The sequence below is a fragment of the Notechis scutatus genome, chromosome 13 (assembly GCF_049901735.1).
Source record: "Notechis scutatus isolate UNSWTSFEM ecotype Mainland chromosome 13, rNotScu1.2, whole genome shotgun sequence".
In the NCBI taxonomy this organism is placed as follows: domain Eukaryota; kingdom Metazoa; phylum Chordata; class Lepidosauria; order Squamata; family Elapidae; genus Notechis; species Notechis scutatus.
Genome location: NC_142021.1, coordinates 10,511,160 through 10,538,495, shown reverse-complemented (window position 1 = coordinate 10,538,495; position 27,336 = coordinate 10,511,160). Strand labels below are relative to the sequence as shown.

Genomic DNA, 27,336 nt, shown 5'->3' with positions numbered 1-27,336 from the left:
ATCGTATGTTTTATCCTCCAGTCCCCTAAGCTGTGTTTGGGTTTCATTTCACTAAACAACCAAATGGCCACTCTCGTTGTGGTTGCTAAACAAGGATGAAAAAAAAAAAGACTGAATTTGGAGAGAAAATAAGGAGACGAACCTTTTTTTGAAGTTTATTTACACAGGGTCACATCACAAGGTTTTTGTAAACAAGTTTAAAGGAAGATACTTGATATTTTTAAAAGAGAAGAGAAGGTCGGCCTGCCTTCCCTGCTTAAGAATTAAAGAGCAATTCTCAGGATTTTTTTTTTTTAAAAAAACAGGCAAAGTTTCTTCCCTCTGAACTCTAAAATTCAGTGCAAAGAGTTGGATAAAAGGGTTGCCGAGTCAAGGTTGTGGCCGAGACAACTTGGAAAACACGAGTGGATGAGAAATTGAGAACTTTACCTGAATATTCATCTCTGATTTCAACCCATATGTCATTAAAAAAAAAACCAAGGAAGGAAGGAAGGAAGGAAGGAAGGAAGGAAGGAAGGAAGGAAGGAAGGAAGGAAGGAAGGAAGGAAGGAATATAGGGAGGGAGGAAAGGAAGGGAGGAAAGAAGAAATATAGGGAGGGTGGGAGGGAGGGAGGAAAAAGAGGGAGGAGGAAGAGGAAGGAAGGAAAGAAAGAATATAGGGAGGGAGGGAAGGAGGAAGGAAGCAAAAAGAGGGAGGAGAAAGAGGAAGGAAAGAATATAGGGAGGGAGGGAGGGGTCAGGAAACAGGCAAAAATATCACACCAAACACAGTTTCACACTCCCAAATAAAACCAAACCAAACATCTCCCAAAACCTACAGTAGCTTAAAAATATGCTTTATTTCATCCCTGTCTAACTAGACCTCTTCATACTTTGGACTAAAAGACCTATGATCCCCAGCCATAATGCCAGAGTCGTTGGTAGAGCTTCGGAGTCCTACCCCTGTGGACTTCCGGTGTGTTCATATGTGTGTGAGAGAGAAGTTTCGATGCACAGCCACTCAACAAACCTGACTTTGATGTCCGCACCTTTTACCTAGGAACCTCCGAAAGGCGTCCAAGGGGAGAAAGTAATCATTTCCAAGGCAGGATCTGACGTGATCTCGCGAAGTCACTCCGCGTTGCGCGGTTCTGTCCGTCCATCTGTCACGCTGGAAGGGAAGTTGAAACGCTTCTCGGGTTCATTGTTTCGGGTTTTCAGATGCGACTTTGTGGCTTGAGCAGACGGGTTGGGGAAAAACAGCATCGGAGAAACCTGGACACCTTTGATCCTATCCGGCCTACATCACAGGACGCAGCCTGTAAAAATTAGTTTGCTAGTATAAGGCACTCTCTGCTTTAGCGGGCGGGGGGTTGGGGAGGGGGTTTAAAAGCAGGGAGGGTGGGGGGGCCAACCTAGAAGTCAAAATCATGCAAGTCAAAATAAAAACGGGTCAGCCCCATCTCCTGATCCTCTCGGACTTCCGTTTGTCTTCCGTTTACGGTCCCCCGTCAAGTCCGTCCGGCGTTAGTCCTTGACTTCTGGCGGTCGTATTTGACTGACACAATGAGGAAAAGCAGCAGGGTGACCCCCTGGATCACCGCCAGGAGGAAGAAGTAGTAGTTTAAATGGCAACCGTTGATGTTACCTGCCAGGAAAAAAAGTGAGAAGACGGGCTAAGCAGTGGACCCGAGAACGGGAATGAAGCAAATATATTCCTTTTTAGTCTGTGGATGGAGCCAGGGAAGTTAGGACGTGTCCTAAAAGGGTATGATTTAAGGTGAAAGTCGGGACTCACCTAAGTAAGGTGTACAGCTATGAGGAAAGAAAGAAAAAAGGAGAGGAGAGGAGAGGGAAAGAAAAAGAAAGAGGAAGAGAAAGAGAAAGAGAAGGAAAGGAAATGAAGGGGAAGGGAGGAAGGTAGGTAGGTAGGTAGGAAGGAAGGAAGGAAGAAAGAAAGAAAGAAAGAAAGAAAGAAAGAAAGAAAGAAAGAAAGAAAGAAGGAAGGAAGGAAGGAAGGAAGGAAGGAAGGAAGGAAGGAAGGAAGGAAGGAAGGAAGGAAAGAAAGAAAGAAAGAAAGAAAAAGAAAGAAAGAAAGAAAGAAAGAAAGAGGAAGAAAGTTAGGAAGGAAGAAAAGAAAGAAAAAGGAAGAGGTAAAGGAAGGGAGGAGAAAGAGGGAGGAAGGAAGCTAAGAAGAAAGGAAAGAGAAAGAGAGACAAAGGAAGGAAGGAGAAAGAGGATGGGAGGAAGTTAGGAAGGAAGGAAGCAAAGAAAGAAAAAGAAAGAAAGAGACAAAGGAAGGGAGGAGAAAGAGGGAGGGAAGGAGGAAGTTAAGAAGGAAAAAAAGAGAAAGAGGAAAAAGAGGCAAAGGAAGGAAGGAGGAAGAGGGAGGACGTTAAGGAAGGAAGGAAAAGAAAGAAAAAAGAAAGAAAGAAAAGAAAGAGACAAAGGAAGGGAGGAGAAAGAGGGAGGGAAGGAGGAAGTTAAGAAGGAAAGAAAGAGAAAGAGAAAAAAGAGGCAAAGGAAGGAAGGAGGAAGAGGGAGGACGTTAAGGAAGGAAGGAAAAGAAAGAAAGAAAAAAGAAAGAAAGAAAAGAAAGAGACAAAGGAAGGAAGGAGAAAGAGGGAGAGAGGAAGTTAAGAAGAAAGAAAAGAAAGAGACAAAGGAAGGAGAAAGAGAGAGGGAGGGAGGGAGGAAGAAGGAAGCTATTGATTTCCTGACATTTATAGCCCAATCAAAATGTATTAAGCATTTCCGTTGCTTAAGAAACATATCTGCATTTTGTCAGCTCGCCTGCAATACCCCCGTGTCAAGGCGAAGCCTCTTTCCTTTGCAAGCATTAATTCAATTAGACCCATTTTTTAAAATCGGAAGCGAGAACCACACCAGAAGCTCTTCCACCTGACGCTTAAAAACAGGATATATAGATATAGATCTATATCCCCTGAAAAGCACAGGAGCTTAAAGGGCTGCCTTTCCCCGCGCCCCACTTTTTTTAACGGATCAGACTGTGAAATGCCATAAAAATCTTTTCCTCTCGCTCACGAGGCAGAACTAATTTTAATCGTTTTAGAGGAACTGCTGGCTGGCAATTTCAGGCTCTCGCAGATTCCGTGAAGGAGAGGACTTCAGCCAACATCACGAACGGCGAAGGGATGGAAGAAAACGGATCGATTCATTGGGTTAAATAATTGCCCATCGAGTATTTGTAGGGCTGGCCTTGCTGAATCAGTTTCTTGCTTGATTCAAGAAGGTCCTGAGAACTTTCATGCTGCCCCCCACCACAAAAAAGTCCCCCATGGGCTCGTTTAGTGAGGTGGGATGATCCCACGCTACGAAGTTGCCTCTCACTCAGCTTCTTCACCATGAGATAGTGGTTCTCCAAGACTTCAGAGGAGAATGTGTTTATTATGGTTAGTCCTGGACTTATGGCCATGGAAGACAGTGGTTTCCCCAAGATTTCGGAGGAGGATGTGTTGGAGAATCTTGGAGAACCACTATCTCCCATGGCTATAAGTCAAAGGACTCCTTGCAATAGAGGACTTGGAGACAGTGGTTCTCCAAGACTTCAGAGGAGAAGATGTTTATTATGGTTAGTCCTGGACTTATGGCCATGGAAGACAGTGGTTTCCCCAAGATTTCGGAGGAGGATGTTGGAGAATCTTGGAGAACCATTATCTCCCATGGCTGTAAGTCAAAGGACTCCTTGCAGTAGAGGACTTGGAGACAGTGGTTCTCCAAGACTTCAGAGGAGAAGATGTTTATTATGGCTAGTCCTGGACTTATGGCCATGGAAGACAGTGATTTCCCCAAGATTTCGGAGGAGGATGTGTTGGAGAATCTTGGAGAACCATTATCTCCCATGGCTGTAAGTCAAAGGACTCCTTGCAGTAGAGGACTTGGAGACAATGGTTCTCCAAGATTTCAGAGAAGAATGTGGTTATTACAGGGAATCCTCGACTTATGACCACGGAAGATAGTTGTTTCCCAAGATATCAGAAAAGAAAGTATTTATAGTGGGTAGCCCTTGAGTTATGACCATTGGAAGACAGATGTTCTCCAAGTTTTCAGAGAAGAATGTGTTTATTATAGGGAGTCCTTGACTTATGGCCATGGAAGATAGTGGTTCCCCAAGATTTCAGAGGAGGATGTGCTGGAGAATCTTGGCAAACCACTATCTCCCATGATGTAAGTTGAAGGACTCTTTGCAATAGACTCCTTGACTTACAACTACGGGAGACAGTTGTTCTCCAAGATTTCAGAGAAGAACATGTTTATTATAGGGTAGTCCTTGACTTACATCCATGGGAGATAGTGGTTCTCCAAGATTCTCCAGCACATCCTCCTCTGAAATCTTAGGGAACCACTGTCTTCCATGGCCATAAGTCCGGGACTCTCTGTAATAAACATATTCTCCTCTGAAATCTTGGAGAACAACTGTCTTCCATGGTCGTAAGTTGAGGATTCCTGGGGTCATAAGTTGAGGAGCACATTCTTCTTTGAAATCTTGGAGAACCACTAAATTTCAGAGGAGAATGTGTTTATTATAGAGTCTCCTTGACTTACCACCAACATTGGGATCAGTGTTTGCTAAAAGGTAAACCTGAATGAATATGGTTTTCTGCCTGCATATTTTTTTTAAAAAAGAAAAATCCAAGCCAATAGAAATAACTGACCCAAATCCGTGTGGTTGCTCATCCAACCGATCGATTTGAGGGAAACCAACTCCAAGAGTCCTGAGCCCACGAAAGACCCAATTCCAGAAAAAAAGAAGAAGAGGCCCATAATTGCACTTTGCATCGATTTTGGAGCCGCAGAGTAGGCGAATTCCAAACCTGGAACACAAAAAGAAGACACAGACAGACACACCATGGTTAATTCACAAGCTAACTTCACAAGTCAAGTTTGTTGCTGTTTCTGTGCCTCAAATCTCCCACTGCTTTATTTCATTGGGAGTTGTAGTGCTAGGCGTAAAACCTAAGTCGCTCTCGGGACGGTGGTGAAGCAATGGATTTTTGGACATTTAAAATTTATTTGCCTTTTAATTCACTTGTCCTGCAGATTTTATACTCTTATGGTGTTCTCGCCATTGAACAAGGACGTTTTTGGCTTTTGCGCTTGGAAATTCAAAAATGTGGCAGCCTCTGATGTCAAAAATGAAAGCGCCAGGCCGAAATCACTGGGCAAGTTTTGCCAATTTATTTTCCAAAGCGCCAGAGGACAAGAAGCAACGGATGGAAACTAATCAAAGAGAGAAGAAACCTGGAATTGAGGAGAAACTTTCTGACAGGGAAGACGATTAACCAGTGCAATAGAACTTGCCTCCAGAAATCGTGGGTTCTTCATCACTAGAGGTTTTTAAGAAGAGACTGGACAGTCGTTTGTCTGAAATGGTACTGTAGGTTCTCCTGCTTGAGCAGGGGCTGGATTGGAAGACCTCCAAGGTCCCTTGCAACTCAATTCTATTTTGTCTGTTCTGTTCTTCTCTGCTTCTTCCTTTCTCCTTCTCCTCATTCTGTTCTGTTCTGTTCAATTCGATTTTCTGCTCTCTTTCTCCTTCTTCTCCTTCTCTTCCCTTCTTCTCCCTTCCTCCTTCTCCTCCTTTCTATTCCTATTCTATTCTATTCTATTCTATTCTATTCTATCTATTCCTATTCTTCTCCCTTTCTCCTTCTCCTCCTTCTATTCTATTCTATTCTATTCTATTCTATTCTATTCTATTCTATTCTATTCTATTCTATTCTATTCTATTCTATCTATTCTATCTATTCTATTCCTATTCTTCTCCCTTTCTCCTTCTCCTCCTTCTATTCTATTCTATTCTATTCTATTCTATTCTATTCTATTCTATTCCTATTCTTCTCTGCTTCTTCCTTTCTCCTTCTCCTCATTCTGTTCTGTTCTGTTCAATTCGATTTTCTGCTCTCTTTCTCCTTCTTCTCCTTCTCTTCCCTTTTTCTCCCTTCCTCCTTCTCCTCCTTCTATTCCTATTCTATTCTATTCTATTCTATTCTATTCTATCTATTCCTATTCTTCTCCCTTTCTCCTTCTCCTCCTTCTATTCTATTCTATTCTATTCTATTCTATCTATTCTATTCCTATTCTTCTCCCTTTCTCCTTCTCCTCCTTCTATTCTATTCTATTCTATTCTATTCTATTCTATTCTATTCTATTCTATTCTTCTCTGCTTCTTCCTTTCTCCTTCTCCTCATTCTGTTCTGTTCTGTTCAATGATTTTCTGCTCTCTTTCTCCTTCTTCTCCTTCCATTCCTTCTTCTCCTTCTCCTCTCCTCCTTCTATTCCTATTCTATTCTATTCTATCTATTCCTATTCTTCTCCCTTCTCCTTCTCCTCCTTCTATTCTATTCTATTCTATTCTATTCTATCTATTCTTCCTATTCTTCCCTTTCTCCTTCTTTCTATTCTATTCATTCTATTCTATTCTATTCTATTCTATTCTATTCTATTCTATTCTATTCTTTCCATTCCAATTCATATTCCTATTCTATTCCATTCCACTCCATTCTTATTCTCTCTGCATCCCAAACCTCTGAAAATTCTGCCCTCTCGTGGTCAACGCACAGCTACAACTAACAAAGTTAGAGACTTGGAGGAGAGCCGTCGATCCATTGATTTGACGGCCTCCAAAAACGAGCTCTCTTTTCCAATCGAAGCCTCTCCAGAACTCAAGAGAGAAGCGAAGTCCTTATTTTCTAAATTCGAATCATCCCGGAGAAGAGAGGACAAGAACGTGGCTTGTTCCCAATTGAAAGGAACCCAAGAATGAGGAACGAGAAAGTCTTGTTCTCTATCCAGAACTCAAAATCTGAATGCCCCATCCCCAATTCTGTCTGTGCACACACACACACACACACACACACACACACACCACTAAGCCTTAAAGGTGCCTCTGGAGGCCTCTCGAGCAAATGGCCAAATTGCCATTTCAAATGTGTCCAGAGGGGGAAAAATAATTCAACGTTACGACTGGAAAATAAGGACAGCTCTGTTGTACTGAATTTTAATGAAACCTAAATACCAGCAGTGTAATTGTGCTTGTGTGCTGCTCACAGTTTTAGAACGAGCAACACACCGAAAAAGAGACACAACACTCAAAAGGTTGCACATTCCTAGTTTAGGGAGATTGCCCTTTTGCAAATCAGGGGTTTATTTATTTATTCGGACCCGGCTCTCATCGATCTTTTACGAGTAACTCAAGGTGGTGAGCAGATCCAACACATCTTCCACCTCCTATTTTCCCCACAACAACAATCTTGAGTAGCGAGTTGGGCTGAGAGAGAGGGACCAGCCCATAGTCGTGCCTAAGGTGGAACTAGAATTCTCAGATTCCTAAGTGATGGGCCACAATCACCCAGCCAGCTTTCATGCCTAAGGCAGGACTAGAACTCCCAGTCTCCTGATGATTGGCCCAAAGTCACCTAGCTGGCTTTCATGCCTAAAGTGGGATTAGAATTCCCAGTCTCCTAGTAATGGGCCACAATCACCCAGCCAGCTTTCATGCCTAAGGCAGGACTAGAACTCCCAGTCTCCTCGTGATTTGCCCAGTCACCCAACTGGCTTTCATGCCTAAGATGGGACCAGAACTTCCAGTCTTCTGGTCATTGCCCCAAAGTCATCCAGCTGGCTTTCATGCCTATGACAGAACTAGAACTCGCCATCTCCTGGTGATTGGCCCTCAGCCAGCTTTTATGCCTAAGGAGGAACTAGAATTCACAGACTCCCGCTTTCTAGCCTGGCGGCTTCACCACTAGGCCAAACTGTCCCTCTGAATGTTGGAAGTAGTCTTCACCGGGCCTTCATCTGGCATCTTTCTCCCAGGTGCTCCTCGGTTTACATTTGGCTTCTAGACTCAAAAACGCCCAACTCATGCCCGTAAACTTGGAGGCGAGTTTGTCCCTGCTAGCAAAAAGGACCCCCAGAGAAACCAAACTTATCAGAACGGGTTGGGCTCCCACGGTGAGAACGCGGCTCTGATTTAATTAGAAGACGAGGCGGAATGAGGGCTCCGCGAAACAGTAAGAGGCTGGCAGCTTTTTTTTTTCTTCTCCTAATGAACCCAAAATGTGTGTGAAACGGAGCAGAAAATGAGATTTTATGGCCACGCGCATCCCTCCCATTTGCAGGTTGCACCCAGGAAAGTTGGAGGGAGGAGAGGAATAGAGAGAGAAAGAAAATCAATCGCCGGTTATGAGCCTGGATAGTTATGCACCAGGAAAGGGGGCCCACCAACATCCTTGTTAACTCAAGCCAGGAATTTTCTAAAAACCCACCAAGAACAGCCTAGAGACCGTCCAACAACCAGACTGCTTCCCTTGAGTTAAATCCTGGCTTGGGCCAATAGTAGTTTGTAAGTAGTTTGCATTGACACCTTAGACTTGGGGTTTTATGGGCCCCAAACCCACAGGAGACTGGAAATCTGAAATTAACTATAAATAAATGTAAATAAGTGTACGAGGGATCACTCAGGGGCTCTCTGAGGTTTGTGGTTTTCTTGCAGACCCAACTGGAGAACATCATCAATACTAGAAGGAAGTGAGGTTTGTGGAAAAGAGGAGGAGGAGGAGGAGGAGGAGGAGGAGGAGGAGGAGGAGGAGGAGGAGGAGGAGGAGGAGGAGGAAAAAAACTGTGGGGTCCTTGGTGCTTTCTGAACTTGGTTGTTTTCTTGCAGACATTTCATGACCCAACTGGGGAACATCATCAAGTGCTAGAAGGGAGTGAGGTTTGTGAAAAAAAGGAGGAAGAGGAGGAGGAGCGGGAGGGGGAGGAAGAGGGGGCCGCAGCAGCCAATTTGGTTACTCAGTGGAAACTATCTAAACCAACAATGGCTCAGGACCGAGCCAATTGGCCCTGGATTTTCTGCTCAGATTCTCCAAGGATTGAGATTCGCAATCCCGTGTCTTCTAGGCTAAGGAATGATAGACCAAACGAAGATAGGCTTAAACGGGGCCTGTTTTCCTATCTCCCTCGCGACGTGCCGAACCCACCTGCGATGCTGGCTAGGATCTCGCTGATTCCGATCAGAATATACTGAGGGACCTGCCACCAGACGGACATGTCGGCCGCGTGGTAGACGGCCGTCCCAATCTTCTGATCGATCGTCTTGGTCTTCACCCTCCTCAGCCGGTCGCTTTCCAATATTCCTAGGAAGGGAAAAACGCACGGGAAATGACTCGCAACCAGCCACACCCCGTCGGATTGTTCCACCTGCGCGTTTCCGCCACGTTGTTTCCTGACCTCGCGCACGCGCCTGCAAAGCATTGCGCTTTTGATCGCAACGTTTGCAATCTACCCACGGTGCTTGCCCTGACGGGTCACCCTGTTTAGGATCAAGCGTGCAAGTATCATCCGAACCATCCGAAAGAGAATTACGAGGGGTTTAGCGTCCTGTAATAGGGACCCCGCCCCCCAAAAAGAGTGGTGTGGTGGCCTAGAGGTGGAGCTCTATATAGATAATATAGATGATAGATAGATAGATAGATAGATAGAGAGAGAGAGAGAGAGAGAGATACATAGATATAGATGATAGATAGATAGATAGATAGATAGATAGATAGATAGATAGATAGATAGATGATAATATAGATGATAGATAGATAGATAGATAGATAGAGAGAGAGAGATACATAGATAATGTAGATGATAGATAGATAGATAATATAGATGATAGATAGATAGATAATATAGATGATAGATAGATAGATAGATAGATAGATAGATAGATAGATAGATAGATAGATAGATAGATAAGAGATAGATGGATGGATGTGTGGATGATAGATAAGATAAATAGGCTAGTTTGATCCCAGGTAGAGGCAGATATTTCTCTCTCTGGGCACGATGAGAATCTATCTGCTGAATATAACTCTGCACTGGCAACAGGGAGGGCATCCGGCCAGTAAAATTGCAATTGGTGGATTGCAGTGGTGAAGATTTCAGGATCACTGGAAATTTTGTTTTTGTTGAAACAAAGTGTTCTTCAATGGCAGGTCATTCCCATTTAGTGACGGCCTTGTTTTGCAACCGTACAAAGTTACAACCGTGAGGGAAAAAGTCATTTTACAAATAGTAAAAGATGTACGGATGACCTTCACGGGTCTGTAAAGCAAAGGAAAGCTCTACGTGTGGCCTCAGTTTCACTTATCGACCGCTTCGCTTAATGCCCCATTTGCCAGCCGTTATATGAGAACAAATCTAATAGCTAAAGTCATTCATTGGAGCAACCCTAGAAGCCCAATGGCAAAAGTCTCGTTTCTCAGTGGAGATGTCGATCATGACACCATATCGATCGCCTGCAGTATCCAGCGGCGGCACTCCATAACCCAAAATCCTGTGCCTCACCTGCAGCGAACGCAGAACACATGACGAAGAACATCCCAAAGGCGATTCTCTTCAGCGAGGAAGGAAGGAGCCCCTTCTTCTTCAACATGGGGTCCACCACTTTGTCTTTCAGGGGGATGAGGATGAGGATGAGGACAGCATCAAACATGGTCAGCCAAGCTGCGGGAAACTATAAAATATATAAAAAAAATATATGCTGAGACTCTAGAAAGAGTGCAGAAAAGAGCAACCAGGATGATTGGGGGACTGGAGGCTGAAACATATGATGAACAGCTGCAGGAACTGGGCCTGGCTAGTCTAGGGAAGAGAAGGACCAGGGCAGACAGGAGAGCAGTGTTCCAGTATTTGAGGGGCTGCCACAGAGAGGAGGAAGGGGGTCAACCTGTTTTCCAAGGCCCCCGAAGGCCAGACGAGGAATAACGGATGGAAACTGAACAAGGAGAGATTCAACCTAGAAATAAGGAGGAACTTTCTGACATTGAGAACAATCAACCCATGGAACCGAAGATGCCTTTGGAAGTTGTGGGCGCTTCATCCCTGGAGCCTTACAAGAAGAGATTAGACTGCCATTTGTCAGAAATGGTGTAGGGTCTCCTGCTTGGGCAGGGGGTTGAACTAGATGACCTACAAGGTCCCTTCCAACTCTGTTAATCTGAATCTATCTAAGATGATCAAAGGCCTGGAGACTAAAACACACAGTTGCAGGAACTGGGCATGGCTGGTCTAGTGAAGAGAAGGACCACGAGACACATGATAGCAGTCTTCCAATATTTGAGGGGCTGCCACACAGAGGAGGGGGGTCAAGCTATTTTCCAAAGCACCCAAAGGCCAGACAAGGAATAATGGATGGAAACGGAACAAGGAGAGATTCAACCTATAAATAAGGAGACATTTTCTGACGGTGGAAACAATCAACCAGTGGAACAGAAGTTGCCTTCGGAAGTTGTGGGAGCTTCATCACTGGAGGCTTTCAAGAAGAGACTGGACTGCCATCTGTCAGAAATGGTGTAGGGTCACCTGCTTGGGCAAGGGGGTGGGACTAGATGACGTATAAAGTCCCTTCCCACTCTGTTAACCTGTTAAGAACTGGGGTGGGGAAATAGCGGTGAAGGCAGCAACCCCAACTCAGCCTTCTAGTCGTCACTACGGGAACTCTGTTCTGTGCAGATAGCCACCATGTTGCTTGGTGAAGAACCTCAACCCCATGTCAGCAATGATTAATGTGTGTGAGAGCGCAGAACCTACTGTAGCAATAGCAATTAAACTTACATACTGCTTCACAGCGCTTTCCAGCCTTCTGTCAGCGGTTGACAGAGTCAGCCTCTTGCCCCCAACAATCTTAGTCTTCATTTTACCCACCTCGGAAGGATGGAAGGCTGAGTCAAAACCTTGAGCCTGGTGAGATTCGAACTGTTGGCAGTGGGCAAAATTAGCCTGCAATACTGCATTCTAACCACTGTGCAACATGGAAGGGAAGGGAAGGGAAAGAAGGAAAGGAAAGGAAGGAAAGGAAAGGAAAGGAAAGGAAAGGAAAAGGAAGGAAAGGAAGGAAGGAAGGAAGGAAGGAAGGAAGGAAGGAAGGAAGGAAGGAAGGAAGGAAGGAAGGAAGGGCAATAGCACTTAGATTTTATATACTGCTTCACAGCATTTTTACAGCCTTCTCTAAGCGGTTTAAGTCAGCCTCTTGCCCCAACAATCTGGATCCTCATTTACTGACCTTGGCAGGATGGAAGGCTGAGTCAGCCTGGAGCCTGATGGGATTTGAACTGCTCAGTCAGCCAGCACTCAGCAGAAGTAGCCGGCAGTACTGCATTCTAACCACTGTGCAACAGGGAAGGAAGGAAGGAAGGGAAGAAGGAAGGAAGGAAGGAAGGAAGGAAGGAAGGAAGGAAGGAAGGAAGGAAGGAAGGAAGGAAGGAAGGCATAGCACTTGACTTAGAGAACAGTGCTTTACAGTCTTCTCTAAGTGGTTTACAGAGTCAGCATATTGTCTCCAACAATCTGGGTCCTCATTTTACCCACCTCGGAAGGATGGAAGGCTGAGTCAACCTTGAGCCTGGTGAGATTCGAACTGCCAAATTGCAGTCAGCCAGTAATCAGCAGAAGTAGCCTGCAGTACTGCACTCTAACCACTGTGCACCGCAGCTCTATTTACAGAATAATAGAATAGCAGACTTGGAAGGAACCTTGGAGGTCTTCTAGTCCAACCCCCAGCACAGGCAGGAAACATGAAATGGCATTTCAGACAAATGGCTGTCCAATCCCTTCTTAAAAAACCTCCCGTGTTGGAGCACCCACAACTTCTGCAGGCAAGTTGTTCTACTTTGCATTTACCCCTATGGCTTTTTGGCTTTGGAGAACATCTGCTAAATCTTTGGCACCGGCCAGCCAACTTCCCAGAAGTGAAAAACAAAATCCTGTCGGCAGAGAAATTAAAATCCCTCCTCCCTTTCTGACACACAGAAACAACTCATTAAGGATCTGTCTTCATCAACCCACAAGCAGTGAAAGAGTGAGATTTTCAGGAGGGATCAGAGGTTAAACCATCAGCACACAGGATCTGCACAGCAAGAAATCATCCCTAAAATCATTATTTACACAAACACCGAGCCCTCCGTCCTCTCTCTGTGCTTTCAGACCTTCTGCGGATGGCCCGCTCTTCATTAAAATTTCCACCTTGCAAGATTTTGACCCGGGTCAAACCAAGATACCCTTAGCCGCTTGCAGAAAGTGACTCCCTCCTCTGTAATCACCGGAAAAGTTCAAGAGGCGAAGGGTGAAAAGTCTCAATTAAACGGGGGAAAGTCTCGCCAGGATCTCTGATGGGTTCACACACACACACACACACACCCAAAAAACCCCATGATGACTCGAACGATGAAATATTCATGCTGGATAAAACGCACCAGGAATGTTGAAATGGCCAAGACAGGAGTATGGAGAATTTTTCTGACAGGGAGAACAATCAACCCCTGGAACAGAAGTTGCCTTCAGAAGTTATGGCAGCTTCATCATTGGAGGCTTTCAAGAAGAGACTGGACTGCCATTGGTCAGAAATGGTGTAGGGTCTCCTGCTTGGGCAGGGGGTTGGACTAGATGACCTACAAGGTCCCTTCCAACTCTGTTAATCTCTGTGATGACCCAAAGGGGCGTGGCACAAAAGCAACAAAGTCACAAAAGTAGGTAAAGTCCCTTTAATTCCTCCAACTTGGCCCCCAATGTCCAGTTATCCTCAGCTGGAGAAAAAACTCTCCCAGGAACAGTTTTTAAAGGGAAGAAATTCCATCCAAACCCGGAGTACATATAGATTATAAATAAAAACCAACACAAACCACAGCTGCAGCAATTAACAAGGCAGGGCAGGATGAGGAATTGCAGACTTCAAAAGATAACGAAATGCATACAGTTGGGAGGACTCCGCAACCCAGGTAAGACTTGACAAAGATAATTCACACTTTGCTTCCAAAAAGGTGCTGTGCGCAAACGACCTTTTAAAATCCTGTTTTCCCAGCCGTAACTAATGAAAGGGATCAGGGCCCTTTTCTCTCCCATAAGCCATGTTGCTCCCTTCTCTGTTCCTCTCTGCATGCCCTAGGATGAAGAGGGGGTGGGCCTGGGTCTTTCTCTGAAGGCCCAGCTGGATTGTGCACTTCCCCAGTTTCCTCCACAGCCACCAGAGCCACACTCCCACTCCCTGTCAGCTGATCGACCTCCCCCTTGGAATCAGATTCCACCAGGGGCACGACATCTCTGGAAGACTGTGTGTGCACGGATGTAGTTTGTTGTAAACATTGGTTTACAAAGGAAAATGATGGTATAAGGTAAGGCTGGCAGGTGCTCCATCCCTGGAGATTTTCAAGAAGAGATTGGACAATCATTTGGCAGGGGTGTGTCAAACTCACGGCGTCACCATGTGACATATTTGGGACTTTTCCCCCCTTCGCTAAACCAGGCGTGCATGTGGCCAGTGCATGACACATCCACACACACACACACACCCCGGGCCAGGAGTTTAACAGCCCTGATCTAAGGAGTCTCCTGCTTGAGTAGAGGGCTGGACTAGTAAATCTCCAAGATCCCTTCCAACTCTGTTATCCAGTTTTCACTTTGTGGCTCACCGTGTGGGCGTTCGTGGTGCCGTTTGAGGTGCTGTTAGAAAACTGTGGAATTCTCAGGTGGAGGCTCTGGAGGACGTAAGTGGTCTGCATCTGTGAAGTCAAAAGGATCTGTTGTTCAGCAGCGTTCTGTACAAAACCCAGAAGGTTCAACCCTTCTTTGTCAATGGCTTAGAAGCAGCTGGACCTACTTGAGCCTGACCAACCAACTCGTGGCAACAGCAATAGCACTTAGATTTATATACCGCTTCGCAGTGCTTTACAGCCCTCTCTACGCGGTTTACAGAGTCAGCCTCTTGCCCCCAACAATCTGGGTCCTCATTTTACCCAACTTGGAAGGATGGAAGGCTGAGTCAACAAGCTGGTTCAGAATCAAACTGCTTGCAGTGGGCAGAGTTTGCAACTCAATCTGCCTGATCTTGGGTAAAAGTTGCTCTTTTTTTACAAAAAAAAAAATCAATATTTATATAAATATTTATAACATTTACATACAAGCCATGCCCAGCCAATCACATGACCACCAAGCCACACCCACAAATTAGGCCACGCCCATAGAACTGGTTAGTGGTCCCTGGGACCTAAAATTATGAGTTTGGTGGTCCCTGAGGTCCAAAAGGTTGGCCCCTGGATTAGATCAATCACCTGGTTAACTCAGTTTTTGCAAAAAACAAACAAACAAACAAAAAAACAGCAGTTATGGACAGAAAATTCTCCTTTATGCCTCTGGCTTTGCTCAGGCACATTCTCAAGCTTTCTTTCTATACACGAGGACTAGAAACTTTATCTTGTTTTGAAGGTGAAGACATTCAGATCAGGCTAATATCTAATTTGCTGCACCTTCCCTACCAGTTTGCATATAGGTTGCCACGTGCCAGAGGTGCCTTATTTTCTTATACCCCATGTCCCATTCAGATCACTATTATACCCTTTCCCTTTTTTCTTGTAACAATTGGCAAACAAAATAAAAAAAATAGGTTGTGCCAGTGTTCTGACCAGTTCTGGAGAACCGGTAGCAGAAATTTGGAGAACCAGCCAATCCCACCTCTTCTCTGCCTCCCATTGAGTCCCAGCTGATCGGCTGGGTCTCCTTTGGTTGCCCTGCCCAGGAGAACGGAGCTGGAAAGCAGGTTAGTGGGGTGGGGGAGGGAAGGGGGATTTGCAGTACCCTTCCTCTGCCACGCCCACCAAGCCACGCCCACAGAACCGGTAGTAAAAAAAAAATTGAATCCCACCACTGGTTAGATCCAATATTTATTTTGCCACCGTTGCTGCGCTGCAATAGATTATCCTCGCCAACCATTCAAAAAGCATGTCAATGCCTTCCATTGGACAAGCCGTTAGCCTGTATCCTCTAATTAAGGACCTTTCGGTAATTTATCCTTGCCATTATATTTTCACAGGAAGCCTTCTGTCCTGGAAAGCAGGTTAAATGGGATGGGGAGGGAATGGGGATTTTACAGCAACCTTCCTTCCCCCTGGAGTAGGGTCAGAATTTGAGATTTTGCGGTATCGTTTCCCCTGTCACGCCCCACCAAGCCACGCCCAACAGAACCGTGAGTAGAAACACAATGTTGAATCCCGGCCTGGAAAATAAATGCAAAGGGAACCAGGGTCCATCCTTCCTCACCTGGAAGTAGACTGTCCAGTACGGTATGAGAGCCAAAAAGACGGGGATGATTTTGGCCAAGGCTTTGACGTCTTCCACTTTGTCTTCTTGGAAAGGGCCCCCATTGGAGGCCTTGGCCGCTTCCAAAAGGTTCTCCTTGGAAGGCTGAGACGGGTGGAGGATCCCCTGGGAGCCCCTTTGAAAAGAAGAGGGGGATTTATTCTGTGGCTCCTTCACAGCTTTGCATCACCCCAAAGACTTGGAAGCTGGGCTTTTATTTTTATTTTTATTTATTTTTTTAAAGGCGGTTGTGGTGCCAGATATCCAGGGGGTCTCAAAAGGGGAAGACTCTCGACGGATTCCAAGAAAGGGTGGGAGGGGGACGGACTAAGGTTAATACTGCCTTTCGGTTAGGATGCAAATCAGAAATGGACATTCTTTCAGATGGAAGGCAGGTTTCCCCCCCCCCCCCAGGAAAATGTCAAAGGCTTGCATGAAGCGTCTGAAATGGTCTGTATAGGATGGGGGTGGTGTGGGGTAGAAAGGGAGGGAGGGAGGGAGGGAGGGAGGAAGGAAGGAAGGAAGGAAGGAAGGAAGAAGGAGAAAGGGGGAAGGGGAAGGAAGAAGGGGAGGAAGGAGAAAGAGTGGAAAGGAAGGAAGGAAGGAAGGAAGGAAGGAAGGAAGGAAGGAAGGGAAGGAAGGAAGGAAGGAAGGAAGGAAGGAAGGAAGGAAGGAAGGAAGGAAGGAAGGAAGAAAGGGAAGAAGGAAGGAAGGAGGGAGGGAGGAGAAAGGAAAAGGAAGGAAGGAAAGAAGGAAGGAAGGAAGGAAGGAAGGAAGGAAGGATGGATGGAAGGAAGGAAGGAAGGAGAAAGGTGAAAGGGGAAGGAAGGAAGGAGGGGTAGAAGGAGAAAGGGGAAGGAAGAAGGAAGGAAGAAGGAAGGAAGGAGGGAGGAAGGAGAAAGGGTGGAAAGGGAAGGAAGGAAAGAAGGAAGGAAGGAAGGAAGGAAGGAAGGAGAAAGGGCGAACGGGGAAGGAAGGAAGGAGGGGAAGAAGGAGAAAGGGGGAAGGGGAAGGAAGAAGGAAGGAGGGGAGGAAGGAGAAAGGTTGGAAAGGAAGGAAGGAAGGAAGGAAGGAAGGAAGGAAGGAAGGAAGGAAGGAAGGAAGGAGGGTGGAAGGGGAGGGGAGGAAGGAAGGGGAAGAATGGAAGGGGAAGGAAGGAAGGAAGGAAAGAAGGAAGGAGAAAGAGTGGAAGGGGAAGGAAGGAAGGAGAAAGGGTGGAAGGATTTAATACTGCCTTTTGGTTAGGGTGCAAATCAGAAATTGAAATGCTTTCAGATTGAAGGCAGTTGTTTTTTTTTTCCAGGAAAATGTCAAAGGCTTGCATGAATGTCTGAAATACTCTGTATAGGATGGGGTGGGATGGAAAGGGAGGGAGGGAGGGAAGGAAGGAGAAAGAGAAGCAAAAGAGAAAGGGGGAAGGAAGGAAGGAACAAAGGAAGGAAGGGAGGGAGAGAAAGAGAAAAAGGAAGGGAAGAGAGGAGAAAGGAAGGAGTGCTATATTGTAGAGTAAACTGCCCATCAAAATTTTGAAGGGCAGTTTTGGAGGCCTTCAAGAACCACAAACGCACAACAAAGAAAACCAAGGTGCTGCCAAAGGCTGGGCAAAAATGCCTATGGGGGACTAGTCACTTTCAAGACCCCACAAAGCTGGTTTAACACAGCCCTCCCCTAGATCTTAAGCAACGCAAACTTCATGCACACCCAGACTCCCATTTTTACACCAACCAAGACACACACACACACACACACACACAGACTTCAGCCTTCACTTATATATATATACCTACCTAGGGCTGGAAAACTGCTCTGGCTGTTTTCGGTTACAGCAAGAATAAGCCAGGATTCTGAACATGTCGGTGAAGGCGCTGCCATCCGGTGGCTTGGTGATGAAGACACTCTGGCCACACAGGAGGACCACGAAGGAGACGACAATGCAAACCGCGGGGATGATGTAGCCGATGGCGAAGCTGACGTTCTGCTGGATGTACGCAATGCCCCCCAGAGAGAGGATGGCTCCCAAATTGATGCTCCAGTAAAACCAGTTAAAGAAACGCCGGGTGGCTTCCGGACCTCGATCCTTCACCTAAAGGAGACATTTTTTTTCCCCCCAGGGAGAAGAAATCTATATGAGGAAAGTTCTAGGTGCTTGCTAAGAAAGGATTTTTCAAAATCACCATTGGAACATTAATATTTCCTATATTATTATTATTATTAACACACTCTGACAAGTTCTACTCCCCGCTCCCCACCTGAAAAGAAATCTCTTCCATATGCAGTTCAGCTAAGCCACGGCCAGGCTCCTTGCTGTCTCCTCCTTGCTCACACAGCAAATACTGTTTCAGTTTCCAAACAGCCCTCCACTCTCACACACACTGACAGGACGCTAGCCAGATGAATACCAATGGATTGCTGGTAGGCAGAGGCAGAATTTTTTCTCTCCTTATTTTCCTCCCCAAAACTTGCCCGATCACATAGTTTCATAGCGAAGCACGGGTACCCTGCTAGTGTGTGTGTGTGTGTATATATATGGGGTGTGTGTGTGTCTATCTATCTATCTATCTATCTATCTATCTATCTATCTATCTATAAATTGTCTCTCTCTCTCGAATAATCATTTCAATCACAGGGGGAATCCCACGTGCAGCAGGAACATTTTACAGGCATAATGTTTATAATACCATACAAAGGAGACCAGAGATATTTCAGGAAGCAAACTTTGAAAGAGCAGGTGCAAATCTTTTGCCTCTATAAAAAGCAACTGAGAAATGCAAAATAGACTTCCATTTTTAGTCCGTGTGGAGAGCAGAGTTTCTCAACCTTGGACCTTTCAGGATGAACGGATTTCAGCTCCCAGAATTCCCCCAGCCAACCATGGAAAAGAGTGAGAAAGAAACTCAAGAAAACCCCCACTTTGATTCTATTGGGTATAAGAGGCGGTGGAAGAAAGTTCTGGCAGATTTTCAAGATTTTGTTCTTCTATCCTATAAGAATGAAGTAGCATTCTTGTAAATCCAGTGTTTTCAACCTTGGTGGCATAAAGACATGTGGGTATCAACGCCCAGAATTCTCCAGTCAGCTTTTCTGAGCTGGGGAATTCTGGGAGCTGAAGTCCACATATCTTAATGCTGCCAACTTTGAGAAACTGATCTAGAGTTACACAGCCCTCTCTAATCCACTCAATGTAAGTAGTCCTCGAATCATAACCACAACTGAGCCCAGCATTTCCGTTGCTACGTAAGACACGAATTTTGCCCCATTTTATGACCATCCTTGGCAGTTGTTCAGTGAATCATTGGAGTTTTTAAGTTAGTAACACAGTTGCTTGTCAGAAAGTCAAAAAGATCAGATGACCCAAGATATTGAAAACGTCATAAATAAAAACCAGTTACCAAATATCTGAATTTTGATCTTGTGACCACGGGAATGCTGCAACCGTTGTTAAGTGTGAAAAATGGCCATTAAAGTCACTTTTTTCAGTGCCGTCTTAACTTCCAACGGTCATGCCTGTACAGCTTTACTAATACATCCTCCCCTGCAGCCGGTAACTAGATAAGCAGGGATTGACACCAGACAAACAAGCAAGCAGGAAGAACTATCTTAATCAAAGAATCACCAAGGAGAAAAACCACATCCTAATTGGTGGATCTCCTAATCCACCTAATTGGTGGATCTCCATGGTTGGCTGAGGAATTCAGGGAGTTGAAGTCCACATATCTTTTTTTTTTTTAAATTAGAAAAACTTTATTAAACATTAAAAAGATAAATACAAAATACAAATCGTTAAAAAACGAAACAAAAACAAAGAACGTATAAATTACAAATTAGTTAGGATGGTGCTTTCTTATCAAACAATATTCTAATACTTATTTCATATATCTGGTTATTACTCCTACTATAACCTCTTTATATTCTTCCTTATTTATTGACTCACTGGTTTCTATTATTTATCCAATTATACCAGTTTTCCCAGACTGTCTTCCTTTTCTTTTAATTTTAGGGTTAAGTTTGTCCATTTCAGTGCAATCGTAAACCTTTTGGATTATTTTCTACTGGCATCCGATCATCCTTCCAAACACTGCAAGTGCTATCCTCGCCGCAGAAATTATATGTAAAATTAAGTATTTTATTTATTTTGCATATTCACCTTTTATTATTCCCAATAAAAAGATTTCTGCCTTAAGTTCTAATTGAATGCTTGTAATTTCTCTTATCCATGTTCGTATTTTTGTCCAATATTTCTTACTCTTTGGGCAAAGCCACCAAGCGTGGAAGAAGGTACCCCTTGTTTGCATTTCCAGTAAACTGGGCTTAAATTTGGATACATATTGGCTAATCACAAAGGGGTCAGATACCACAGATAACACATTTTGTATTGATTCTCTTTATATACTGTTGATTTCATTATTTTGTGTATTTTTTTCCAAATTCTTTCCCAGTCTTCCAAATTAATACTATGCCCTACATTTCTTGTCCATGGTATCATTACCCTAAACAAAGAATCACCAAGGAGAAAAATCACATCCTAATTGGTGGAACTCCGTGGCTGGCTGAGGAATTCTGGGAGTTGAAGTCCACGTATCTTAAAGCAGCCAAAGTTGAGAAACGTTGAGAACAGAGAATAATAAGTCGCTGTTTTTGGGGGGACTGACTTCCCAGCAGCTGTTATAGGGATATATCTATCCACACAGGACACACCCTTGGCCCTCAAACCCCATTTTTCATGACTCATTGGGGCTGCTGTTCTATGACACAGCTGCGGATGAAAAGCCACTACTGTTTCTCTCTCTCACAAAAAAGGGAAGAAAATAAAAAATTCAGAACATTCCTCCTGTGCCAGCTGAATCATCCAGAGACTTGTTTTGCTGTGTTTTTGGTTCAATGATGCCATCCCGGCTTGCATGAAGCCAACCTCCTTAACTAACAGGGCTTGTTCGTGGCCTCATTAAAAGATCCAGTTTCTGGTCTCGGGAATCTATGCCAACACAGCTGGATGAGGACCAAACAGGGCTGCTGCCCTCATTCCTAGCCCTCTTTCTTCTGGTTTGCTTAAAACCACTCAAAGGAAAGAAAGTCCCCTGGAATTTGGATTCTTTTCTTTTCATAGTGTCCCAGGTTTTAAAATCAGGGAAATAAATAAGATTAAAAGGTAAAGGTTCCCCTTGCACATAATACATGCTAGTCGTTTCCGGCTCTAGGGGGCGGTGCTCATCTCCATTACAAAGCCAAAGAGCCAGCGCTGTCCAAAGACGTCTCCATGGTCATGTGGCCGGCAGGACTAAATGCTGAAGGCGCACAGAACGCTGTTACCTTCCCACCAACGTGGTCCCTATTTTTCTACTTGCATTTTTACGCGCTTTCGAACTGCTAGGTTGGCAGAAGCTGGGACAAGTAATAAGAGCTCAGTCAGTTATACGGCGTGAGGGATTTGAACCACCAACCTTTCTGATCAACAAGCTCAGCATCTTAGCCACTTGAGCCACCATGTCCCTCAGTAAATAAGATTAGGGGTGTGTAATTTTGGAGGACCATAAACCAGGCACTTAGATTATGCATTTACTTAGGTTACTTAGAATAACAAGGTTGGAAGAGACCTTAAAGGCCTTCTAATCCAGTCACTTGCTTGAGAAGACCATTTTATACCCCAGTGGACAAATGTTCAATGTTTGCAGTGTGTTGGGAGTCACATGGTAACCATTTATGACCTTCCCAGCCAACAAGCAAAGTCAAAAAAAGGGAAGGTTGTAGTCGCATGTCCCACTTAATGACTGCGGCAAAAAAGTGGTAAAATGGAGTGTGGTCACGTGATGCCTCCCTTAATGACCACATCATTTAATTGCAACCGCCCTTAGACTTATGCACCGCTTCACACCTCTAAGTGGTTTGCAGAATCAGCCTCTTGCGCCCAACAATCTGGGTCCTCATTTTACCCACTTTGGAAGGATGGAAGGCTGAGTCAACCTTCAACCTGGTGAGACTCGAACTGCTGGCAGTGGGCAGAATCAGCCTGCAATGCTGCATACTAACCCCTGAACCACCGTGGATGGATGGATGGATGGATGGATGGATGGATGGATGGATGGATGGAAGGAAGGAAGGAAGGAAGGAAGGAAGGAAGGAAGGAAGGAAGGAAGGAAAGAAGGAAGGAAGGAAGAGAAAAAGCAATAGTACTACGACTTATATACCGTTTCACAATGCTTTACAACCCTCTCTAGGCAGTTTACAGAGTCAGCCTGTTGCCCCCAACAATCTGGGTCCCCATTTTAGCCACCTCGGAAGGATGGAAGGCTGAGTTAACCTTGAGAATCGAACTCCTGGCAGTTGGCAGAGTCAGCCTGCAATGATGCATTCTAACCTCTGTACACCATGGATGGATGGATGGAAGGAAGGTTTACAGTGTCAGCATATATCACCCCCAACAATCTGGGTCCTCATTTTACCGACCTCAGAAGGAAGGATGGAAAGTTGAGTCAAGCTTGAGCCGGTGGGAATTGAACTGCCAAACTGCTGGCAGCTGGCAATCAGCAGAAGTAGCCTGTGGTACTGCATTCTAACCACTGCACCATCACAGCTCTTAATGATGATTTTTCTGGTTCCTACTGTGGACATAAATCGAGGACTACTTATTGCAGGGGGCCAAGACTGGAGGACAGACTCCGTGCTTTGAGTTCCTGGAGAAATATGCAGTAAGCAAAATATACAAAGGATTCCTTTGACCACAATGAGTTAAGAATCGCTCGTCCCCCTGGTGACATGTGGAAGGATTTTGGGCTTCTCAACCTTTGCCATTTTTAGGTTTCAGGTGGGTTTCATTTCCTTGCAGTGATGACAGCTGAATTCAGAACTATGAGAAGTCATGGTTGGGGTTTTTAAAAAAAAAATCACCATGTGTCAAAGAGAGGAACAGGAAACAAACCAATTTAAAAGAGGAACTTGAAAACAGCTGGGAGAGCAATGAGAAAAAGTCCTCCTTTACAGCACTTTGGGATGAAATCACTGCATTGCTCAAGTCTGTCTATTTGGAACAAGGTGTAACTGTGTTTTGCGGGTATAATTAAAACAACATAGGTAAAATGAAAAAAAACATAACATTCATTTCTGAGAGAAGAACAATGAAGGTGCGTCTTGACAAACTTTGGTTGACAGCAGGCATGTCCAATCTTGGCAGCTTTAAGCCTTGTGGACTTAAACTCCCAGAATTCCCCAGCCAGCATGCTTTAAGAGGGGTGGACTTCAACTCCCAGAATTCCTCAGCCAGCATACTTTAAGATGGGTGGACTTCAACTCCCAGAATTCCCAGCCAGCATGTTTTTAAGATGGGTGGACTTCAACTCCCACAGTTCCCCAACCAGCATGCTAGTTAGAGAATTTTAGGAATTGAAGTCCATGGATCTTAAAGTTTCCAAGGTTGGACATCCCTGGTTTACATCTTAGTTCAACAGAGGAAGTTGATTGATAGGAAACAGAAATTTGACTTCATCTGTGATTGACTGAATGCCATGAAGTTGGTGTTGACTCTCTACATAAATTTTCTCCGGAATGATGCCTTCAAGAATATCTTCCAATCATCACTGTAACTTGAGTCCATCTATCTCATCTTCTTCCTTTCCTTCCATCTTTTCTAGCATCTGAACCTTCTCCAGAGGTCTTCACATAAAGTAGGACAATTTGAGCTTGATCATTCATGCCTTGAGTGAGAACTCTGGATTTATCTGTTTGACGACTTGATGAATCTTGACTTGGTTGCAATCTTCTCCAACTCTGAAGTTCAAATGTGTCAATCCTCTTTTTGATGCTGTTTCCTCAAAGTCCAAGTTTCATTTCCGCAGAGACAGATCTTCCAGATGTTGTCGAATTACAAATCCAGAATTCCTTGCTATCAGCCAGCTGACGGGGAGAGTCATATCAACAACATCTGGAGGACCAACCCCACAATAGGCAAGTTGTTGTGTGCATTTTCTGGAACAAACTTTCCTCTTTTGGTATCACGTGTCTGACTGGTCACAAGGCCACAATTGTGTGCATTTCAGGTCAGGGCGATTAGCACAGAGAAAGAATTATATAGAAATACAGTGTGGTAAGCAAAAGAGAGATATTAGCATACTGGGAAGTTTAAGAGGCCAATTTCTTTGTCTCAACAGAACACAAATGTTTTTTTTGTATACTCAACTGGCTGCCTCTGGGGAACAGTTTGGTACACATTTTTCAGGAAGTCAGTCTCTTACTTTTACCAATCTGGTACAGGCCAAATGACTGTGACTACAACTCCCATGATCCTAAAATAGCACCACAGCTATTTTAGCCACCTAGAAAGTTATACAGCTTAAACAAGCCAAATGTAATGATGTAAACATATCTCAAAGACTGCAGAAGTGGGGAAGAAGGATGAGCTTGCAAGAAACAGAAACTAGTCTCTCAAAAAAAGCCGAGCAAGCACATTCAGGGCATGTGAAAACATCCACTCTTAATGGGGACAATTTGGTCTAAAGAGCAGCTTAAGATTCCAATTTTAAATCTGGCCTACTCAGAAATATTTCTTAACCCTCCATTGTCTAACCAACCCAAACAGTATCTGTTAAAGGAGACCTCACCCATAGATACCCTTGAAGGACAGAAGAATCGAGAAGAACCTACCAAACATTTCTCTAGCTTAGATTTCCTGTCTTCTTCTAAAGCAAACAGTAGACTGGCCCAGGTCATTCGTTTATGGAGATAACGTACTTATGACACACACACACACACACACAAATCAAGTAAGCTTGGGAGCAAAGCCATCTCAATGTTCTTGAGAAGAGACGTCAATTCACACCACATTTCAAAGGTAGCTTTTCTTCTGGTGTTACCTTTCTTGGGTCTCTCCCAATATGAAGAGCCTTTCAAACCAACTCTGAGAATCTTCCACAACACACTAATTTGGTGGTAGAGAAGGAAAGAGGAAGGGACAGTTGATAGAAACGACTATCATGAGGATTAGATATGGGAAGCCAATCTCAGAATCTACAAAGCCATAGATTATGTGAGAAGGAGAACCAAGAAAAACTCCATACTTTGAGCATCCCATGCGACACACCCACAAAACCAGAAGGTTACAAGAATTGAGTTGACATGGTGGGTCTCACTGTTAAAATCAATCGCTGCTCATCGCTTGAAGGCCAAGAAGCTGCCAACTATCATTTGAGGCCATTGCTGCATTTAACTCAGCATTGTCCACCCCAACCTTTTTTGAACTGACCATTGTGGCCAAACCTATGAGTTGATGGGTCCCACCAGGTTGGAGAAGGTGCTGTAAGCCACCATTTTCCAGGTGCTTCTGCAGCCATGTCTGGAAATGGGGAAGATGATCATCGATAATCTAGCATAGGAAGGCTATTAATTATCTTCCCACCCTATTTAGTGCAGAAATTTCTATAAAAGCACCCAAGCCAAGGATGGCCCAACCTCTCATGGAACCCATCTTAAGAAAGCACCTGGTTTCCTACTTAACTATGGTGTTATGGCAGAGAAGATCTACATCACCAACTAAGGACCGACATGAAGCTGTCCAACCTGTTGGCTTGGTTGCCCCTTTGACAACCCAACCCAACCCAACCCAACCCAACCCTTTGTTAGAGAAGAAGACAATGAAGACTACTCCACCTGATCAGCTCCAAAGGGGGTGATGTTGGCCTTGACGGAGCCCACGCTCAGCCCAACCAGCACCAAGCCGACATAGGAGGCGATGAGACAGTAGCGCGTGTCTCCTTGTGATGGGCACGGGGCAGAGGTGGTATTGCTCTGCAGAGGCGATGAGCAGTTCTCAATGGGCCACGGATGAAGCTCCCCACAGAGCCACTGGCGGCTGGGAGCAATGGCCATGGCAGGGAAAGCCAGCATGCCCAAGAGGTAGACTGCCATGCTGACCAAGATGGTGGGGAATTTGCCCAACAGGGCGTCGGCCAGCCAGCCCCCAAAAGGGGAGACCAGGTAGGTGATGCCCATGAAGAGCAGGAGGGCCTGGCTGGCTTGGGCGCCCTCCCAATTGTAAGGAGTTCCATTGAGGAAGAGGACCAGGTTTGAGGTGATGCCGTAGAAGGCCACCCTTTCCAGCAGCTCAGCTAGAAGCACAGCGGCACATGCCAAGCGCCGTCCGTGGAAGATGTTGGCCGCAGGGAAGGAGACGGGCGACCGGGCATTGGGCTCTAAGAGCGGGCTCCTCTCGTTGGGCTCAACCTCTTGCATTGCTGGTTGGCCAACTCCTTACTCAACTTCTCCTGTTGGGTGACCCAACTGAAAATATCTTCCCTAACCCTAATCCTTACTTAAATCCCGCTAAAATGTCCCCTCCCTTAAGGACCCAGGAACCTTTGGGGTTCCCCTACCCTCACCCAATTGTGGCACCCTCCAACCCTTCCTCCCTACTCCAGGCAACTTCCAAGCTCCTCGGTTGCTCAGATCCCCTCTTAGAAACTAAAGAACGAAGCGGGGCTGACTTTCAAGAGCCGGACGAACCCACGTACCCCGAAACTTTTAAACTAACCCCCGCGTTTCCAAACCCAATCTCTTCCCCGAGTGGGATTCGAACCCGTAATCTCCAGGTTCCGGGGGCTCTTCCGAGCCGCGCCAGAGTCTCTCCCCCTCCTCCTCCTCCCCACAACTCGCTAGAAAAGCCTGGCTCGGGCCGCCGTTCTCGGAGCCTTCTCCCCCTCCCGCCGCCGCCTCTGCCGGCCGCCGCTTCGCCTCTTTGCTTGGAATGCCCAGGTGGTTCTTAAAGCCCGCCTCTTTCGGCCCGGGCCGCGCTCGCCGATTGGCCGCCGCGAGCCGTCGCTCACGGCTTCCCCTCCCGCCGTGAGTTGCGTCTTCCTGGTTTTCCTTTCGCTGCAAAAATAAACTCGAATTGCAAGCGCGCGTTTTTTGGGGGGGGGCAATTCGGAGCCGGTCCGGATCGGAGGCGGCTTTATTCCAAACCTGCGTGCCTTTCCCTTCTCGTTCTTTATTTCTTTGGACTCCCCCCACACCCCCAAGAGCATCATCAGAGAGAGTCGAACAACAGTGCACGCCCAAAACGAGTCATGGGTTTTTGTCACGTGCAACCGTGTTGCAATGCTTAAGCATGCTTTGGAATGGGGTTGGGAGGGGTGCCTTTGCGTGCGTGTGCTTGGCTGTCTTTACACGAACGGGTGTTTATTTCTGTCCGGAGTGACCGGATCTGGGCACAGATGGCCGGATTTGGGGCAACTGTT

The 27,336-nt window shown here is 45.4% G+C and overlaps 1 protein-coding gene across 1 annotated transcript; it reads right to left on the bottom strand.

Moving 5' to 3' along the window:
• On the bottom strand, positions 1–27,097 carry SLC15A4 (solute carrier family 15 member 4). The gene is made up of 8 exons (XM_026687087.2): positions 25,754–27,097; positions 17,908–18,203; positions 16,082–16,256; positions 14,458–14,547; positions 10,340–10,508; positions 8,986–9,141; positions 4,657–4,815; positions 1–1,628 (listed from the first exon to the last, which is right to left on the bottom strand). Exons 1-8 carry the CDS (start codon positions 26,333–26,335, stop codon positions 1,492–1,494), a joined length of 1,764 nt encoding a protein of 587 aa, XP_026542872.2. The 5' UTR covers positions 26,336–27,097; the 3' UTR covers positions 1–1,491.
• Between the last annotated feature and the right edge of the window lie 239 nt (positions 27,098–27,336).

What these genes read in the sequence shown, in the direction of transcription:
- SLC15A4 (XM_026687087.2), bottom strand. Translation starts at nt 26,335, where the DNA reads ATGCAAGAGGTTGAGCCCAACGAGAGGAGCCCGCTCTTAGAGCCCAAT. An exon ending in GAGCAGTTTTCCAGCCCTAG is followed by an intron (nt 16,257 to 17,907) that starts GTAGGTATATAT and finishes TTCTTTTCAAAG; the next exon opens with GGGCTCCCAGGGGATCCTCC. An exon ending in GATCCTAGCCAGCATCGCAG is followed by an intron (nt 4,816 to 8,985) that starts GTGGGTTCGGCA and finishes TTTGTGTTCCAG; the next exon opens with GTTTGGAATTCGCCTACTCT.